General features: G+C 44.3%; 1 protein-coding gene across 3 annotated transcripts in view; it reads right to left on the reverse strand.

Annotated features, from left to right (window-relative positions):
• Positions 1 to 20,271, reverse strand: part of GRK7 (G protein-coupled receptor kinase 7) — a 50,279-nt gene that overhangs the window by 19,064 nt on the left and 10,944 nt on the right. For 2 of the 3 annotated variants that reach the window (XR_004625989.1, XM_002916859.4), the window contains exons 1-2: positions 9,569 to 12,945; positions 7,535 to 7,972 (exon numbers count right to left, since the gene is read on the reverse strand). Coding sequence is in view for 2 of the 3 variants with exons in the window: in XM_002916859.4 (XP_002916905.1) it covers positions 7,535 to 7,972; positions 9,569 to 10,180 (1,050 nt within the window). In the remaining variant the exon portion in view is untranslated. Of the gene's footprint in view, positions 1 to 7,534; positions 7,973 to 9,568; positions 12,946 to 20,271 lie in introns of those variants that run through there. The other variant, XM_034661889.1, reaches the window with a different exon arrangement.

Below are 20,271 nucleotides of genomic sequence, written 5' to 3' on the forward strand. Positions count from 1 at the left end.
AGCAGAAGAGTCACTCTGTTCTGTGCCTCAGCCCCAGGCCTCTCGTTCCAGGCCTTTAGCTCGGCAGGATTTTTCAACTGTGACAGTATGGACATTGTGGGCTGTTCTTTGTGGTGGGGGGTGGGTTGTGCACAGTAAGGCTTTTGGCAGCATCCCTGGCCTCCACCCACTAGATGCCAGTAGCATATCCCCCATCATGACAACCAAAATGTCTGCAGAGATTGCCAAAGTCCTCTGGGGGCCAGAATTGCCCTCAGTTGAGGACCAGACCTACGCTGACCCCTCTGCCGAGCCCATTCTCCTTCCTCCTTACCCGCCTAGCTTCTCTTTGCTTTGTACGTCTCAACTTGGTTGTCATTTCCTCCAGTAAGCCCTTCCTGGCACAGGGATCCTATGTCAGGCTGGGTGCCCTTCCTGTGCACCCAATGTGGACAGCTTGGTCACGTGTATTTTCACTGCCCTTTTACTGTCAGTCTCTTCCCTGTCCTGCGGCTTTCCAAAGGCAAGCATTTGTGTGCCTGGTTCCCCGTACTCAGGGCCCAAGTCTGTGACACCTAATACATCATCCCTGACACCCCTCTTTGCCTTGCACCTCTCTCACTCCCTTAACCATCACTGAGGCCTATCCATTCTGAAATCTTTTCCCAGTTCGGCCATTGTGCTCTAGCCCCACCACCCCCTCTGTGGGCTGAGCTGCTACCATGTCTCACCTGGATTACAAATGACCATAATCCACCTGAATCCCCTCTGATCTGTTCTCACTTCAGACAGACTAATTTTTTCAGAACAGAATTCTAAGCATTTTGCCCCCTTGGCGAATCCTTTCAAAGACTTTGTGATGCTCTTAAGCAAAAAACTAAAGTCCTTAACATGGCCTGTAAGGCCAGGATTGGTATGGTCCCTGCCACCTCTCCAGCTTTGTTTTAACCACTTTTCCTTTTGCTTTGTGCTTTTCCTTTCTTGGCTCCCCTTTATTTCCCCCAAAAGCAACAGGTACTTTGCACTGGCTCTGCCACCTGCAGTGGAGACCGTGGTACTCTGCCCAGGTCCCCTCCACAGGTGTGGCCTCCATCGCTGCTGGGATCAGGCTGGTCTCCGTCCAGTGCTGCTGAACAGTGCCCCATGCTCAGGTTCAGTGCTGTGCAGACGTGTCCTCACACATTTTTGAATTTGGGTCTTGTCAATTAAGTCCAGTGAGACAATGGCGCATGTACCTGCGGCGCGGAGCCTGGCTCACACACAGTCCTGTCTCCCGCCACATTTCTGCCTCCTAGCCTGGGCTCCTGGCTATCTCCTCCACTGTTGCTGCTCAGCAACGGTCGTGACTCTCTGCCCCTGTGGGGGCCTGGACTCAGGTGCAGGGTTGGACTCAGGGTTGGGGTCAGGCACATGCTTCTTCAGGCCTACCCGCTGGGTGGGGCCCTGATGCCTATGAGGGTCTTCTCTTACTCCTATCTCTCTAAGCCTAAGGGAGTATGACACTGAATAGCAAAAACCATTAAGACTTTCAACAAGATTAATCATGGAAGAAATGAAAGAGCTTTTTGCTGGTATTTGAATGAGGGTCCCCCGTTTGCAATTCGTGAGGAGCCTGGAAAATTACGTAGCCAACCCTGGCTGGGACCACTGACTGCTGATGGCTCACAGCTGCACCTCACCCGGGGACCTGCTCTCCACCCCAGGCAACTGCCTAGCCTAAGCTGCCCCCTGCTAGCAGCCAGCCAAGGTCACTGACTGGCCCATGGGGGCATACAAAAACCTAAATTCTGACCCCTATTGGGACAACTCTGAAGGGCCATCCCAGCTCAAGGGCTTGTTGAAGGACTGACTGAGGTCTTGGCTCCATTTCATTATGGATCTGCCCAATCCTGCCCTCCTCATGCGTGTATCTGCCGAGAATGCACCCTAATAACTCTGCTACATGGAAATGTGTCTCCGAGTCTGTTTCCAGGGAACCCAGCCTAAGACACTGCTCCAAGGACTTTGTTGATATCCCTCTGATATCAAGTTAAGTTGTATTTCCCTTATGGTTAACGCTTGGATCCTCACAAATTAAGTCAAATCCTCCTTGGAGAGCCCCATGTACCACATCTTCACAGCATTTATCATAACTGAAATTTTATATTCCTGTGAGTGATTATTAAGTTCTATCTTCCCCACTAGATTAAGTTCCATGAGGGCAGGAAATCATGTCCATTTTTTGCTCATCATTCTATCCTCTAGGTTTAGCACAGCCCTGGCACGTGGGAAATGCTCAGTACATACACGGTGAGTGAAGGAGTGAGTGGATAAATGACGGTCTTTTGAATGAAGGGATGTTAAAAATAATTCTAAGGCTTTAATGGATATTTTTGAATGCCCTTAATAAGTGATAGATACTTTGAGAATGGATTTGAAGCTTTGGTAGTAGTCAAAAATCACGAGGAACTAAATTTAGTTAATGATAGTGGTTATAATTTTGGTAGACCAATGTGTGACCAAGGAATAACCAGAATTCTACTCTTACAAGGCTCTCACCCTATTTCTCAGGAGTAAATCCTCAAAGAGAAAGAATTTTGGAGCAGGGTCATAGTGATCGTGAGGAATGAAGGTGTTAATTTTGATGAAACACATTCTGAGACCCTTTAAAAATCACTTTTTTAAAAAAAAGATTTTATTTATTTATTTGACAGAGATAGAGACAGCCAGCGAGAGACGGAACACAAGCAGGGGGAGTGGGAGAGGAAGAAGCAGGCTCATAGCGGAAGAGCCTGATGTGGGGCTCGATCCCACAACGCCGGGATCACGCCCTGAGCTGAAGGCAGACACTTAACCGCTGTGCCACCCAGGCGCCCCTAAAAATCACTTATTCAGTGTGTCTCCAGCACTGTATTCAGGACAGTAGAAGCTTCAGAATAAATAGGATGCCCAACCTCTGTCACCCATCGTCCCTCTGAATGTGAGGAGTTGGTCAGAAGCTTCAGAGCAGGACAAGGTAACCAAATGTGTCACAAGCTTTTGGCTCACTGTTCTAACTTCGTTCCCATTCCTGACAAAAGAACATGTCCTAAGGATTCATGTTCCATAAAATCTGAAGGTCACTGTTTTCCACTTAGAATGAGGAATTTGGAAGTCCCAGCATGAACCCCACTGCCCAAAGTTCCTATTATATTTTCCTGGAGTCTCTGAAAAAGTGATGTGAATTAGTTTTATTGTATGCATGTAGATGTCAGCTGAGAACAGGCAGGAGTGCTTATCACATTTATTAAAAGTGAACACAGACAGTGGCTGGGACCATGTTTATTTATATTATGCCTATGTGTGGGAGGCTGGCTCTGAGACATTAGTCACATCGTTCCTTGTGTAGGTGGGGGTGCTCTTTTTTGAAGTCTTAACTCTGTCAGAGGTTCAACAGGACTTCTGGTTGGTATCCATATCAGACTGAGGAAGATATGCTAATGTCATCACATGTACTTATTCTGAGTTTTCCTGGAGAAAAGCCTTTTATAGCATTAAAAACCATAGGCCATGTCCTGCTCTCTGTGTGAATTTAACAGGGTAGAATCAAAATTGTAAGTGCCCTTGAATCGATGTACCTGGGTTCATATCACATATTAGCAATGCAACTTTAAGTGGGTAACTTAACCTCTCTGAGTCTCGATTTCTCCATCTGTAAAATGGAGCTAATAGTATTCCTACCTCATAGAATCTTCTTTTTTTTTTTTTAAAGGTTTTTTATTTATTTATTCGACAGAGATAGAGACAGCCAGCGAGAGAGGGAACAAAGCAGGGGGAGTGGGAGAGGGAAGAAGCAGGCTCATCGCAGAAGAGCCTGATGTGGGGCTCGATCCCATAACGCCGGGATCACGCCCTGAGCCGAAGGCAGATGCTTAACTGCTGTGCCACCCAGGCGCCCCTCATAGAATCTTCTTATAAAGGATCTAGATCCCATCCTGTCTTGATTAAGGGGTCAGAAAGCTTTCAGGGGCGCCTGGGTGGCACAGCGGTTAAGCGTCTGCCTTCAGCTCAGGGCGTGATCCCAGCGTTACAGGATCGAGCCCCACATCAGGCTCTTCCTCTATGAGCCTGCTTCTTCCTCTCCCACTCCCCCTGCTTGTGTTCCCTCTCTCCCTGGCTGTCTCTATCTCTGTCGAATAAATAAAAATCTTAAAAAAAAAAAAAAAAAGACAGCTTTCAAACCATGAAGGTAACAGCAGTTACTAGGGGTATCCACTCTTTTTGCCTAGCTGCCATCCATTTCTCATTCTTTTCCATCCTGATTTTCTTTTGGAGAATGCATTCTTCTGCTGTCAGTCCATGAGATTTAGATGGGACAGACCTTCAACCTGGCTCCTGCAAACAGCAGTGATCTCATCTTGGCCAGTGGAATTGGTTGTGATTGGGCATATGACCTGAGTTGTCCATTGAGAGTCTTCCCTGGGAAACGTGAAGGAACTGTTTGTAAAGAGGTGTTTTCTTCCCATTGGTTGCTCAGTTGGGAGGATATGTATGGAGATGCTCGTGGCCTTTATGTGGGGATCACCCGAGTGAGAGTGAGGCTAACATGGAAGACAGCTGAGCAGGGAAACAGAGGAAGAGATTCTCAGGGAATCCTCCCTCCACTGCTCAGAGATTCTCAGGGAATCTACTGCTCAGGCACTGGGATCAAGCCAAGCCTCTGAGCTTCTTAGGTATGAAAACCATCAATTTCATTTCTTAAGTAACTTAATTTTGTCCCACCCATAAGAACCCTAACTGATAGTCTAGTAAATCATAGTAACTTATTCCATATGTTAATCTTCTGAATTTACAAGTCTTTTCTTTCAAATAATTCAAAGACTATCTCACAGACACATAAAACTTGGAGATAAAGGAGGCCTTGAGGCCTACCCAAGATGGCAGACAGTAAGTCACTGACACAGCTGGGACAGGGACCCAGGTTTTCTGCCTCCCCAGCCAGCACTCTTAAGTATCCCTGCCTCTCCTGGTGTGTCTGCCCCCATCTTTCTCACACCTGAGCAGAGCCACCTGGTCTTTCTTCTCTGAGGTGCCTCCTTCTGTCACCACATTCTAGGAGTTGCTCTGTGCTCTCCTCACCCACTCCACTGAGGACAGCCACGTTTTAAGGGAAGGAAGTCTAGGTGTGGGTCTTGATGGAGACTAGGGGAGAGGCCAGGGGGGCTGAACTGTGGACATAGGACTGTTCAGAGCCCAAGGTCTTTCCTCAACCACACCACCTCATGTGTGGATCCTTCCAGCAGCTGCTTGTGGGTCCCCCACTCCCAATCTCTTTCTCCTTTAATTCATCTTACACAGTGTCCAAATCATCTTCCTAAAGAATCACTCCAGTCAGGCCACTTTCTTGTTGAAAAACCTTCAATGGCTCCCTATTGCCTATAGAGCGATGTCCAAAGTGCATTACCTAGTGTCCTCCAACAGCCTGAAAGGGCCTGTGCCCCTCCCTAGCTCCTACCTAGGGAAGAATTAGCTACTTGGAAGAATCAAGTCCAGAGTTTCAAATTCTATTACAGCCTCAAGTTCTATTATAATAGATGGTACACATTCTATACCCTGTTGGAAAGGAAAATGTTGTCCCTCTCACAATGTCCAGCACCTTGCTATCTTTTTCATTAATTTTGATGTCATCTTACAAAAATCTTTCCCCCAGCTACCTTCCTTTAATAGCTCACAGTTCCGTAGGTCAAAAGTTTGGGCGCAGCATGGCAAGGTTCTTTGGTTAGGATCTTACAAGACCCGAGTCAAGATACCTGCTGGGCTGTATTCTTACCTGGAGCTCAGGATTCTCTTCCAAATTCAGATGGTTATGGCACATGGAAAAGGCCAACATGCCAGAGATATTGATCTCATCATCCTGCAGCTGCTGAACTAATGCCAGCGCCACTAATCTCCACACTACTTGTTACACAAGGAAAATAAACCTCTGTCTGGTTTAATCCACTGCTATTTGGGTTTTCTACAATGCGCTGCTGATATCAACCCTTAACGATGCAGCTCCTATGATTATGCCATTCCTACCTCTCATCCTATTTCTTTACCTCTTCAAGGCTCTTCTTCCACAGCCACTACACATTGATATTCCCCCCATTCCTAGTCCTCTTCCCTCATTGTTTCCCATGTGACTCAGTGGTGCCTGAAGCTTCCCAAGTCACGATGACTCCAAATCCCAATATCTAGCCTAGACCTTTCTCCGTAGCACCAGACCTATAGGTCTAAATGCCCAGGGAACATCTCTACCTGCCTGTCTCATATACAACACAACGATCACTGAATTTTCCACAGTTCTGCTCTTCCTTCCAGTCACTGGAGCTACAGATCCTCTCTATTCCTCACCTTCATACCCAGCTGGTCTCAATGTCCTAGCAGGTCTTTTTCCAATGGTGCCAATCTCCTCCCACATCTTCAATCCTACTATTTTCTATAGGCATCCACAATTTCCTCCTGGGCCACTGCATTAGCCTCTTAACTAGGTCCTCTGCCTTCCATTTACAACCCAAATTGGTCTTTTAAAAATGCAAATCTACTCAAGTCATTTTCCCTTCTTAAAAGCCTTCAATGGCTCCTCGGCCCCCAAAAGAATGCATTCCAATGACTTTGCATGATCTGAACGCTACATATCTTGTCAACACCCCTTATGTTACAGCCACATAAACTCACTTGCACTTTCCCAAATTTGCCATGATTTTTCCCACTTCCTTGCCTGATTATCCTCTCTGCCTTATAAGTTGGAAACTGTACAAAAACAAAGTTTCAAGTGATTATTTAAGAGCCTGACTTGGGCCTTGTCTTCCTGAGCTTTCTCCCATCTTTATGCACAGAAACTCAGTGGTAAAGACCTGTCAGAATTCCAGAGAGTTTACTTACTTGTATGGTTCACTTAACATAATTGCTAAATTAATCAAAGAATTAATACCCTTTTAATCAAAGGATTCTCTGCAAGCCACTTTGAACCAAATTGATCAAAATAAATATCAGTTGCTTTTGTTCTCTTCTATACATTTTCATTCAAAATTTCACCTATCTGAAGTAAAACTTCCCCCATCTGCACTCAGCGGGAAAGGAGATATTTACCTTAATGTGCTAAGTGTTAGAGGTTTCTTCTTTTTCTTATCCTATTAAAGTTAACCTGCCAGGATCCTGGAATTTTAGGACCCAGCCCCTAAAATTTTCCCAAGGTGGAAACCAAGACTCTATTGACTCAGGGTCATGGCACTGGGGAGGTGGTTACTGGTGGAACATACTAGATGCCTGCTATGGATTCAGCTCTTTCCATCTCACCATGAAAGCACAGATTATCTCCAACTCACAAAGAAGGCTCCCTGTGCCTGCCAGGAAAAGAGAGCAAAGTAGCCCCAAATAGCCCGTTGAGCTAATCCTCTTACATCACTCCACTTAAGGCAAGATGACAACATAAGGGCTTTAGGAAGAAGGAAATTAGAATTATGTCCAAGGCTCTGTTTGCCTGGGGAATAGATCAGCCCTCTCTCCTCCTCTCCAACTCTGTGCCCCACCCTTGGGACCAAAGAGAGCCACTCACCCTCTGCGTGACGGGCTTGCCATCCTGGATCTGCACAGCCAGCCCCAAGTCAGACAGCCTGCAGTTGCCGAGGTCATCCAGAAGTACGTTCTCAGGCTTCATGTCCCGGTAGACAATGCCGAGGGAGTGGAGGTGCAGCACTCCACAGGTCATCTGGGCTGAGTAGAAGACCACCCTACTCATGGCCAGGCCCCGCGTACCCACACTGTAGATGTGGAACTTGAGGTCTCCCCCGTTCATCAGGCTCATGACCAGGCAGAGATGGGACTTGCTCTCAAAGGCATAGGCCAGAGAGACGATGAAAGGGCTCCTGACCTTTTCCAAGATTTCCTTTTCTAAAAGTGCCATTTTCTCGCCATTTTTCTTCTTTAGCCGCTTCTTGTCCAGTTTCTTACAGGCATACATCTTGCCAGTGTTTTTCACCTGGACAGCACATACCTTAAGGAGAGAAAGAAAGGGCGAGGATGAGCTAGAAGTAGAAAGCGCTGGAGAGGAAAGGGAGCAAGGTTGACTCGGGGTGTGGAAGGGCAGAAATCAGGTGAGGTGAAAAGATGGCAGGCTTCTGAGAAAGGAGAAGCGGCAAGTAATTGGGGTTCTTCAAGAAAGAGCTAGGACCGCCATGAGGTACCACTGCACCTCCCCCTAGGTGGGCCATAATGAAAAATCAAGGGGACATAGCAAGTGTCAGCAAGGATGTGGAAAAACTGGAACCCTCACGCACTGCTGGTGGGAATGTAAAATGTGGAAGATTTTGGTGGTTCCTTTGAAAGTTAAACATAGAATTGCCACATGACCCAGCAATCCCACTCCTGGGCATAGACACAAGAGCAATGAAAACAGGTATTCAAGTACACGTACATGAACATTCATAGCAGCACTGTTCACAATAGCCAAAGGGTGGGAACAACCCAAGTGTCCATCAACAGATGAATGGATAAGTGAAATGTAGTCTATCCATACAGTAGAATATTCACCTATAAAAAGGAATGAAGTACTGTCATACGTATGACGTGAATGAATCTCTAAGACACTACGCTCAGTGAAAGAAGCCAGATACAGAAAGTCACATATTCTGTAACTCCATTTACAGGAAACATCAGCAAAACCATGGAGACAGACCAGGGGTTAAAGGGACTGTGGGGAGAGGAATGGGGAGTAACTGTTAACAGGTACAGGGGTGATGAAAATGTCTTAGAACTATGTAGAGGCAATGGTTACACATTAGCATGAATGTACTAAATGCCACTGAATTGTATACTTTAAAACGGTTAGTGGTGGGGTGCCTGGGTGGCTCAGTCGTTAAGCGTCTGCCTTCGGCTCAGGGTGTGATCCTGGCATTCTGGGATGGAGCCCCACATCAGGCACCTCCTCTGGGAGCCTGCTTCTTCCTCTCCCACTCCCCCTGCTTGTGTTCCCTCTCTCCCTGGCTGTCTTTCTCTCTAATAAATAAATAAATAAAATCTTTAAAAAATAAAATAAAATAAAATGGCTAGTGGTTAATTTTATGTTATGTGAATTTTACCTCAAAACGTGTCTTTCTAGTGCTCACTTCAGCAGCACATATACTAGAAAAATGTTTTTCTACTTAAAAAAAGAAAGAGCTGATCACAGCAGTGGTATAAAACTGATTCTAGACTTTACTTCAAGATAAGTGTTTTCTCAGAAATCTGAAGTTTTTCTCAAATTACATCCATTACCACAATTAAAGGGAAAGAGAGGGCTCCCGCTGTCCTGTGTTGCTATCCTTCTCCAAAGCGTCCGGGGCACTTCAGTGTGCTTCTGGCGTAGCCCCCACGATAAAGATTCTTGGCCAACTCCACATTTTGTTTGTCTTTCCTATGCCACTCTCATTTTATTTCACGTGGTGACCAGAAAAAAGATGTGCGAGTGAGCTAAGAATTCTCCACAGGTGGCACTGAAATTAGTTCTAAGTAAGTTCTCTTAAGTTTTTTTTTTGGTTTTTTTTTAAGGTAAAACAAATCCCCTTTTATGCTATTACTTCGTCTTCCAGTCTGGCCATTCTGAGACACTTACCTCCCCAAAACCACCTTTCCCCAGGACCCGGAACTCGGTGAAGTACTTTTCTGACACCGGTTGCATCTCAAAGACTTTCCACTGCAGAAACTTGTCATAGAAGGGGCTGGCCAGGAAATCCTGGAAGGGCTGGTCCTGCAAGAAGGCCATGACCTCGGTCTTGGCCTGTGCTACCAGGGCTATCTGCTCTTCCTCGGCGGTAGCTGCTTGGCACTTGGCAGCCAGCACGGGGCTGAGGAAGGGGTGCGGGTGCCTTGGAGCAGGGGCAGCCACACAAGTGGCCACCAGCCCCTGCAGCATGCTGCCCTTGACGGGGCCCTCCTCAGCCAGCTCCCAGCTCTGCACCTCCTCAAGGAAGGCCACGGCCTCTTGGTATGGGGGCACTGTGGCTAGGAAGTCCCGAAAGAGGCGGCGGCCAATGGGCTGCTGCTCGCACAGGCTGTTGAAGTCCTGGGGCAGGGACTGGCGGAGCTGGGTGCAGCTCTGTGGCCCGGGCAGCGCCAGGCTCCGGCGCCGCCGCTGCAGCTCCCTGCTGTCTCCATCCGAGGTCTTCCGGGCCTGCAGGTAGGCCGTGTTGGCGATCAGGTTGTCCAGGCCCCCCATGTCAACCATGGCTGAACACAGGGTATGCTCCCGGGAAAAGGAAAGGAAGGCTGGAAGGTTGTCCGGCGGGGACCTGGTCAGGTCTGGGGGCCAGCTGGCTGGTTTCCCTTGCCAGGTTCAGTAGCTTCCAGGGGATTTACAGCGAGTCTTCTAGTCTGCGGGTGGGACTGGTGGAGGGTACAGAAAGAGGTTTCTCTGGTAAGAAGCTTTGCTGGCTATGTATAGCTGGCCAGAGAAGGGCACACCACAGGTCATGCTCCCATCCACTGAGAGGAAAGCAGCCTGGCACACACACGGGGGCTACTTGTTCATCATGGGGGCCTTTTCCATACACTCGTCTGCTCCCTGAATACACGGCTACCACTTTCCAAAGGAAAGGAGTCATCATAAGGTGGTATGCTATTTGTTGCTCACAGCATTATTTTATTAAACTGTTTCTGATCTGACATGTCTCCTGCCAGGCTCCAGCTATGTAAAGGCCTAGGAGTGCCAGGTCAGGAAGAGGAACGGTGAGAAGCCGGAGAGGTTTTCTTCCTTGTCTAGCAGCCCGACTCAGAGCAGGTTACAGAAGGGGATGCTCTGAAGTTTGAGTCCTGAGACGTGTTCCCAGAGGCCCTCGGGGACTCAACGTTGTGGCCCTCTGAGTGGGCGGTGGCTTTCCCACAGCCAGTTGCATGCTGAACAGCCTGCAGAGATTGTCCAGTAATGGCTTTCCTCGTTCCCAGGAGCCTGAGACCTAAAGTACTAGGCTAAGAAAAGGGGGAGTCATGTTGACCTGAAACATCCCATGAAGTGACATAAGCAGAAAAAGAACACCACTTCACCACATGGGGTTGCAACTGTCCTGACGGCACAATCTATCGAGTGGAATCTGGATGTGAAGGAGCCTTCTGTGTTGAGACCTGGGGCAGTGCACTTTCAGGCGTGGCCCCTCCACATCTTTGCCAACACTCCCTCACGAAGCCAGGAAGCTTCCCTCCATGGAGATCACTCAGAGCCGCCCCAGACCACGACCTCACAAAGAACAGAAATTGGTTTAGACAGAGATCAGGCTAAGAACCTCTGCTCCAAAAATAACACTTGTGTCCTACAGGGAAAGAGTACTCAGGCTTTTTCTTCACAAAGCAAGGCTAAGGCAGCTTAAAAACAAAGTCATTCAGTATTATGCCAGAGTGTTTAAAAGGGAAAAAGAGAAAGAGAGAGAGAGAGAGGAGGAGGGGGATAAAGCCGGTCAGCCTTTTTCCAAACAAACAACTTCTAGCACACACTCTGTCAAAACATCATCATGACCGCCTCGGTCTGCCTGTCAGAGCCTGCCCACCGTTCTCCAGAGCAGATACACGCCTGGCCTCACGCTACCAAGAATTATGTAATGAACTCGTGGGTGCCCTTTGGCTTTGCACTGCTGCGCTGTAAACCATCACCCCTATGGTAGACATGGGTGAGCCACACCAGTGCCCACTGGTCAGAAAGAACCACACCACTGGCTTTGAATCTCACATAAGAAATGTTGGTACTTTTTTTTTGTTCTTGGTATGTCATCCTGGGGCCACATTTCTGAGTACTGAAAAATCAGTCTGAGAATCGCTCTTCAGGAGGAAATGCCTTTTCCTGTGGTTCTTATGAATACAATGGCAATCTAACAGGGCAGAACTTTGAGAAAATGGTAGAATTGTCATCACATGGCTATTTAACCTTATCACTGAAAAAAATAATGCTTTTCACTGATGAACATACATGCTATGAACTGCTTGATTCCACTTGAACTAAGACTCCCCTTTACCTCTAGTCATCGCTTCGCCCAGCACTGTCCAATAGAAATATGCAAAACCACACATGGAATTTAAGGTCTTCTAGTAGCCACAATAAAAAAGGTAAAGAAAAAAACAAGTGAAATTAACTTTAATAATATATTTTATGTAGCCCAGTATATGCAAAATATTACCATTTCAACATGTAATTTATATAAATTGTTCCTAAAGAGATATTTTACATCCTTTTTTTATGTCCCGAGTTTTCAAAATATGTTTGTATTTGACACTTGCCACACATCTCAATTCAAACTATCTACATTTCAAATGCTCAGCAGACACATATGGCTAGTGGCTACCTTATCGGGCAGCACAAAATTAAACCCTTCATCGCCTAGTTTTGTTATTAAGTAAGAGAAATTGTTCTTAGGTTCGTTTGTTTGTTTTCTAATCAGTAATCCCATAGACCATCTGTGTAAAAAAAAAAAAAGCTTCACTCTCTTTTTCACTAAAAATTATCTGACTGATGAGAACACAATTTAAATAATATTGAACACCAAGTTTAGAAGTTATACCACCAAGTTTAGAAGTTATACAATAGTTACATGTTGCCTACTGGCAATTTAAAACAGAGAATCATTATTTTTAAGTTTTATCCACCTGAAAAAAAAAGAGGTCTGTTTAAAATGGAACACTTTATATGATTACTAACAATTAGTCCAGGGCTTTTCCCAACTTGATGAAACAGTAACTGTAGATCCAATTAAAGAACGGCACCGTACCCTTAGCTTTAGAAGCGGAGCCAAGCACTGGGCACATTCAGGATACCCTGTGCCAATGCGGAAAAGTACAGGAAAACTTGGATTAGAGATGTGACCCAACGGTTACAAGCACTAACTCTAGCACCGCTTGGGAGAGCTGCACCTTGGCTGTAAGGAGCCCTAGCTGTGTGATTTTCAGCAAGTTACTTAACTTTTCTGAGTTTCGGTCTCATTATCTGAAAACAGAAATAATCAGTGTTGATTCTTGAGTAGGTTCTTTAGAAAATTAAATGTCAAATAATGCCTGGCACAATGAACTGATCAAAAAGTACTAGCTTTTAAATGATGCCTATCAACAAAACAATCTAAAATTATGCTTTTCTGATATGCAGAGGGGAGGTAGGAGAGACCTAAGCAATGTGGAAGAAGGTGGGCTTCTGTGCGCAATGTTCACCTAGCATAGAACAGCCAACTCAGGGTTTCATGTGACCTTGGAAAGCTGTGGGGTCTGGTGCAGCTGGAAGACAGAGAACAGATTCGTTAAGTGACAGCACAACTTCTAACAATAAGCTATTGCAACGAAATGATTTACGACATTCTGCCATAAAAACAGACGATTAAACTCTGTCATGTGAAAAGAGGAGATATTTCATTTTGAAAAAAAATAAACTTTTATGATGGGGAAAACAATGAAAATAATTTACTATCTTTTATGACTAATTTTGTAACCTAGAGAAAAGGAAAAAAAACGCTCTTGACCCACAACCTCCATTACATTTTGTATCATGTGGTTTAAAGCATTATTTCTTTTTTTTTTTTTTTTAAAGATTTTATTTATTCATTTGACAGAGATAGAGACAGCCAGCGAGAGAGGGTACACGAGCAGGGGGAGTGGGAGAGGAAGAAGCAGGCTCATAGCAGAGGAGCCTGACGTGGGGCTCGATCCCATAACTCCGGGATCACGCCCTGAGCCGAAGGCAGACGCTTAACCGCTGTGCCACCCAGGCGCCCCTTAAAGCATTATTTCTGATATGTATGTTCTTAAATTTTAAAATGCTCTGATGTCCAATGATATTTAAAACTCAAAGAATATTAAAAAAATAAGGTTAAATTAGCAATATGGTAGGCTTGGTTTGTTTCTCTTTCTAAGGATTTTTAATATTGAAAATCATCCTAGGATAAAGAAAATAGTAAAGCAAGGAAAACAGTAAAGCATGGAAAGAACATGACCCTCTTTTACAATCTACAGTTCTCTGCATGGCCATATAGCACGGGTATTGGAGAATTATGAAATAATATAACTTGGTGTGATGTGATCTCAGAAACAAGATACTTTGTACACTGAATGTAAATTCTGAAGCAGACTAATAGGCTAGCATTAGGATTATTCTTCAACTTCTTTTTTTTTTTTTTTAAGATTTTATTTATTTATGTGACAGAGAGACAGCCTGCGAGAGAGGGAACACAGCAGGGGAGAGGGAGAGGAAGAAGCAGGCTCCTAGCGGAGGAGCCCGGAGCCTGATGTGGGACTCGATCCCGAAACACCGGGATCACGCCCTGAGCCGAAAGCAGATGCTTAACGACTGCGCTACTCAGGCGCCCCTATTCTTCAACTTCTGACTTGAATCTTTCCATAGTAAAAGTTTTTGCTTTTCTCTTTTAGTAGAAGCCCTCTACTGGAAGGAAAAGCAAAAGGGTCTTTACCTTTCCAACAATAGCTGAGCACACTTTGTATTTTAATAATTTGAAGAAGTCAAGGATATCTTATTGGTTAAAACTTGTTGAATACTAAACAGAGAACAGAGGGAGCTAGATAAATTGTAGACTGCTGTTTCAATGTGGTTACAGAATTTTCTCACAAAAAATTAGTTTTCAAGCACTTTGTCTTTTCTGTTGAAATACTGAATAGTAAGACCAATGGGTAGTCCTGCTGGATTTTCCTCAACAGAGTTCTAGAGACATCTGAAGTTTTCTTGGTGAAATTAGAAAGGAGTAATACACAAGGTATTTTCAGAGGACTAAGTATAAAAATGATACAGGAGATAAAAATCACCATTTTATCACACCATTCTTGGAGATCTTTTTGTTATGGAAAATTTCAAATATACATAAAAGTACAGAGAATAGTAAAATGAACTTTCCCATACTCATCACCCAACTGTTATTACTGGCATTATTAGCATTTTGCCAGTTTTCTTTCACTTTCATCTAACACGCTCTTGTTTTATTTGTTTTTCTTTCTTTCTTTCTTTCTTTCTTTCTTTCTTTCTTTCTTTTTTTTTTTTTTTTTTTTTTTTTTTTTTTTTTTTTTTTTTTTTTTTTTTTTTTTTTTTTTTTTTTGAGAGAGTGCATGAGGGTGGCTGAGGGGCAGAGGGAGAGGCAAAGACAGACTCTTAAGCAGGCTCCACGCCCAGGGCAGAGGCTGATGCAGGGCTCAATCCCAAGACGCTGAGATCAGGACCTGAATCGAAATGAAGAGTTGGATGCTTAACTGACAGAGCCACCCAGTTGTTTTTTTTTTAGATCAGTTTTTGATTCACAGCAAAGTTAGGAGGAAGGTACAGAGATTTTCCATATACTCCCTGCCCCACACATGCACAGCCTCCCACACTATCGACATACACACTCCCCCCGCCAAGTGGTACTTTGGTTACAATTAATGAATCTATACTGGCATATCATAATCACCCAAAGGTCATATTTTAGAGTGGGGTCTTCCCACCATTCCTTTTTTCCCGGCTGGATTATTTTAAAGAAAACCCCATGTCGTTGTATCTGTAAATACTTTAGTATCTATACATACCATATATACAAACATGTTTGTATACATACATATATACACACATGTATTATATATTTATATTTTATATAATATGACAAGCAGGGGTTGGTAAGGCAGCTCAGAGACTAGCTCTTAGCAGAGAACTGCTCCCAACCAGAGGACTGGAGGGACAAAGGGAAGAGGAGGTGTGTTATTAAAGCACTTGGGCCACAAATGCTTAACGACCCACAGAACCATGATGGACTGCAGTGGGCTGAATAATATGTTCAAGTCTTAAACCCCAGTACCTGTGAATGTAATCAAGATGTAATCAAGTTAAGATGAGGTTATACTAGATTGGGTGGGGGCTAAATAACTGGCATCTTTATAAGAAGAGAGAGATTTAGATAAAGAGACACACAGAGACAAGGCAATATAAAGATGGAAGCAGAGATTGGAAGGATGCATTTATAAGCCAAGGAATGTCAAAGATTACCCACGACCACCAGAAGTGAGGAGAGAGACGTGGAACAGATTCTCCCTCAGAGGCTGCAGAAGGACCCAACCTTGCTGACACCTTGATTTTGGACTGCTAGTCTCCTGAACTGTGAGAGAATAAATTTCACTTGTTGTGAAGCACGTTACAGCAATCACAGGAAAGTAATACAGGGGCTGTCTGGTAGAAGCTGGGACCAGGGAGGCAGAGTGTAATCCAGTAGGAGCAGATATAGTGGAGGAGATGCAGCCACTGGCAGCCAGGCCACATGAAGCTGAGAGAGGCAGGAGAGAAGCCCTAGCATCCTGTCTTCATTGGCAGAACTGGCCAGAAGCCGAGAGGCAAGTGCTAATGGGCTGAAATGTGTGCCTCCAAATTCATATGTTGAAACCTTAATACTCAGTGCCACTGTATTTGGAGATGGGGCTGTTTTGAGGTAATTAAGGTCAAATGAGGTCACAAGAGTGGGGCCCTATAGAACCGATGGCCTTATAAGGAGAGGAAGGTCTTTCTCCATGACCCACATGCCTGCCATGTAAGAACACAGCAAAAAGGCAGCCTCCAAGTCAGGAAGAGTGCTCTCTCTTCAGAACACAACTGGCACCCTGATCTTGAACTTCCAGCTTCCCGAACTGTGAGAAAATAAAATTCTGTTGTTTAAGTCACCCAGTCTATGGTGGTTTGTTATGGCAGCCAGAGCATGCTAATACAGCAAGGGAGGATGGGAGGCGAGCCCCCTGGGATACAGATCAGAAAAGGGCAAAGTCAGAGAAAGTACCTGTGAGCAAATAGGCCAGTGATCAGCGCTACGATCATGCCATTATCACCCTCAACACAATTACCAATATTCTTTAATATAATCTATTATCCAGAAACAAACCTGTATGTATTAAGCATTGAAATGTAGGAGTTTCTTTATTACCCGACCCAGTTTAGCATATCCTAAAATCGTTTATAACTTGGGTATGTTACTACTTCCTCCCGGCCAAGCGCGATCTGAAAACATTCACACATGTATTCATTCATTCAGAATACTGAGTGACCACCTGCTGTGTATCAGAGATCACAACCAGGTCCTACGGGTACAATGATGAATGAGAGCCCCGCCACTTGCCTTCTTTCTTCTTCTCTTCAACATGTCTTTATTGGGGTCAGCTACATGCCTGGCATTGTGCTGGAGCTCTGGCCACAGTGGGGAGCCAAAGAACATGTGGTCTCTGCCCTCATGGAACTTATCATCTAGTGAGGAAGACAAAATTAAATGCATGGTTTTCTATTTATGCCAGGTGATCCAGCAGGAGTTATGTGATACCATGATCAGGCATGGCAGGGGAACTGGCCAGGCAGGTCAGGGAGGGCTGAGTGTTGTTCTGAAGGAAAGGGAGGGAGGAGAGGAGCATTTCTAAAAGCGGGAGCAGCCTATTCAATGCCAAAGACCAGTGGAGTGTCGTGAATGAGAGGGAAGACATGTGGTACGAGATGAGGCTACAGGGACAGCCAAGAGTCAAACCATCCTTTTAAGGATTTGGGCTCTGTCCTAAGAACAACTCAAGGCCGTCAGAGTGTTGAATCACATAACATGGTTATATTTCTGTGGGTTCTCATGATCAAGGACATTTGAAGTCACTCTGGTATTGTGCTGCATATTCTGGGGGTGGAGAGTTGCCAGGGAAAGAGAGTTAATGTATTCTTTTTTTTTTTTTTAAAGATTTTATTTATTTATTTGACAGAGAGACAGCCATTGAGAGAGGGAACACAAGCAGGAGGAGAGGGAGAGGAAGAAGCAGGCTCCCAGCAGAGCAGGGAGCCCGTCGCAGGGCTTGATCCCAGGACTCTGGGATCATGACCTGAGCCAAAGGCAGATGCTTAAAGACTGAGCCACCCAGGTGCCCCCGAAAATTAGTGTATTCTTGGTTAATTGGTAAATGTGCTATTTCAATAAAATACTGAAACTCAAAAAGATTTAGCAATTTGGAGGTCACTAGGCAGCTGGAAAAGAGTAGTTTCAATGGTGTGGTATGATGAAACCTTTATTAGTTCAGTAGAAAATGGAAGGAGGTAAATTGGAGGCAGCCAGTATAAGCTAGTCTTCTGAGGAATTTTGCTCAAGGGTATGATCACTGGAGTGAGTGGGCAAGGTAGGGGGTGAAAGATAAGATCGCTGGAGGAGATGCGGTCAGGGAATTTAGAAACAAGGCTACTAGAAGCATCATCCATGTGAATATTGAAATTACCAAGAATTACCCAAAGGGAAGTGATGGACAAACTGGCAGAGAGCAGAGCTAGCATCTTCAAAGAACAAAGGAGAGTGACTGGGGCCACAGGAAGACTGTGGTGAGTAGTGGTCTAATGACCTGAGAGTCAGAGCTGGGAGTTTTTAGGGAGGGAAGCAGCAACAGGAAACAATGAAGATATCTTGCACATTGCCAGTTTCAGTAATATGAGGGAGCAGGAAGGTTGCAGAAGAAGCAGTGTCCTCAAGAGAGAGACAGGTTTCAGTGAGAATAACAAAGTGACTGATCAAACCAAGAGCTAATTCTTTGAAAAGATAAACAAAAATAGGCAAACCTTTAGCCAGACTCATCAAGAAAAAAAAAGAGAGAGGACCCATATCCGTAAAATCAGAAATGAAAGAGAAATAACAACTGACACCACAGAAATACAAACGTTTATAAGAGACTACTACAAGAAAATATATGCCAACAAATTGGATAACAAGAAGAAACAGATAAATTTTGAGGAACATACAATCTTCCAAACCCGAATCAGGAAGAAAGAAAATCTGAACAGACCAACCAGTAATAACAAAATTGAATTGGTAATCAAAAAGTGACCAACAAACAAAAGTCCAGGACCAGATGGATTCACAGGTGAATTTAACCAAATACTAAAAGAAGAGTTCATGCCTTTTCTCCTCAAACTATACAAAAAAAATACAAGAGGAAGTAAAGCTCCCAAATACATTCTCATGGGGCTAGCATTACCCTGATACCAAAACCAGACAAAGACACTAAAAAAAGAAAAGAGAATGGGGCGCCTGGCTAGCTCAGTCGTTAGGTGTCTGCCTTTGGCTCAGGGTGTGATCCCAGCATTACGGGATTGAGCCCCACATCAGGCTCCTTCACTGGAAGCCTGTTTCTTCCTCTCCCACTCCCCCTGCTTGTGTTCCCTCTCTCGCTGGCTATCTCTATCTCTGTCAAATAAATTTAAAAAATCTTTAGGGGCGCCTGGGTGGCACAGCAGTTGAGCGTCTGCCTTTGGCTCAGGGCGTGATCCGGCGTTGTGGGATCGAGCCCCACATCAGGCTCCTCTGCTGTGGGCCTGCTTCTTCCTCTCCCACTCCCCCTGCTTGTGTTCCCTCTCTCGCTGGCTGTCTCTATCTCTGTCAAATAAATAAAAAATATTAAAAAAAAATATTAAAAAAAAATCTTTAAAAAAAAAAAGAGAAGAAAAGCAAAGCAAAGTATAAGCCAATATCCCTGATGAACATAGATGCAAAAATCCTCAAAATAGTAGCAAACCTCATTTAACAATATGTTGAAAGGATCATTCACCACCATCAAGTGGGATTTATTCTGGAGATGCAAGTACCGTTCAATATTCACAAATCAATCAACGTGATATAGCACATTATCACAATGAAGGATAAAAATCATATGATTATCTCGATAGATGCAGAAAAGCATCTGACAAAATTCAACATCTGTTCATGATAAAAACTCTCAACAGACTGGGTTTAGAGGGAATGAACCTCAATATAACGAAGGCCATATAAGAAACACACAGCTAAAACATCAATGGTGAGAAACTGAGAGCTTTTCCTTTAAGATCAGGAACAAGACAAGGATTCCACTCTCCCTACTTTCATTCAACATAATACTGGAGGTCCTAGCCATAGCAATCAGACAAAAAAAAAAAAAAAAGGAATAGAAGGTATCCATATTGGCATATTGGTAAGGAAGAAGTTAAACTGTCACTATTTGCGGATAACATGATACTATACATAGAAAACCCTCAAGGTGCCACAAAGCAACTACAAGAACTCATAAATGAATTTAGCAAAGTTGCAGGACACAAGATTAATACACAGAAATCAGTTGTGTTTCTATACATTAATAACAAAGTAGCAGAAAGAGAAATTAATAAAATACTTCAATTAACAATTACACCAAAAAGGATGAAATACCTAGGAAAAAACTTAACCAAGGAGGTGAAAGATTGGTACTCTGAAAACTATAAAACACTGTTGAAAGAAATTGAAGACAACACAAAGAAATGGACATAGGTTCCATGCTCATAGATTGGAAGAATTACTATTGCTAAAATGCCTA

The sequence above is a fragment of the Ailuropoda melanoleuca genome, chromosome 6 (assembly GCF_002007445.2).
Source record: "Ailuropoda melanoleuca isolate Jingjing chromosome 6, ASM200744v2, whole genome shotgun sequence".
NCBI lineage: Eukaryota > Metazoa > Chordata > Mammalia > Carnivora > Ursidae > Ailuropoda > Ailuropoda melanoleuca.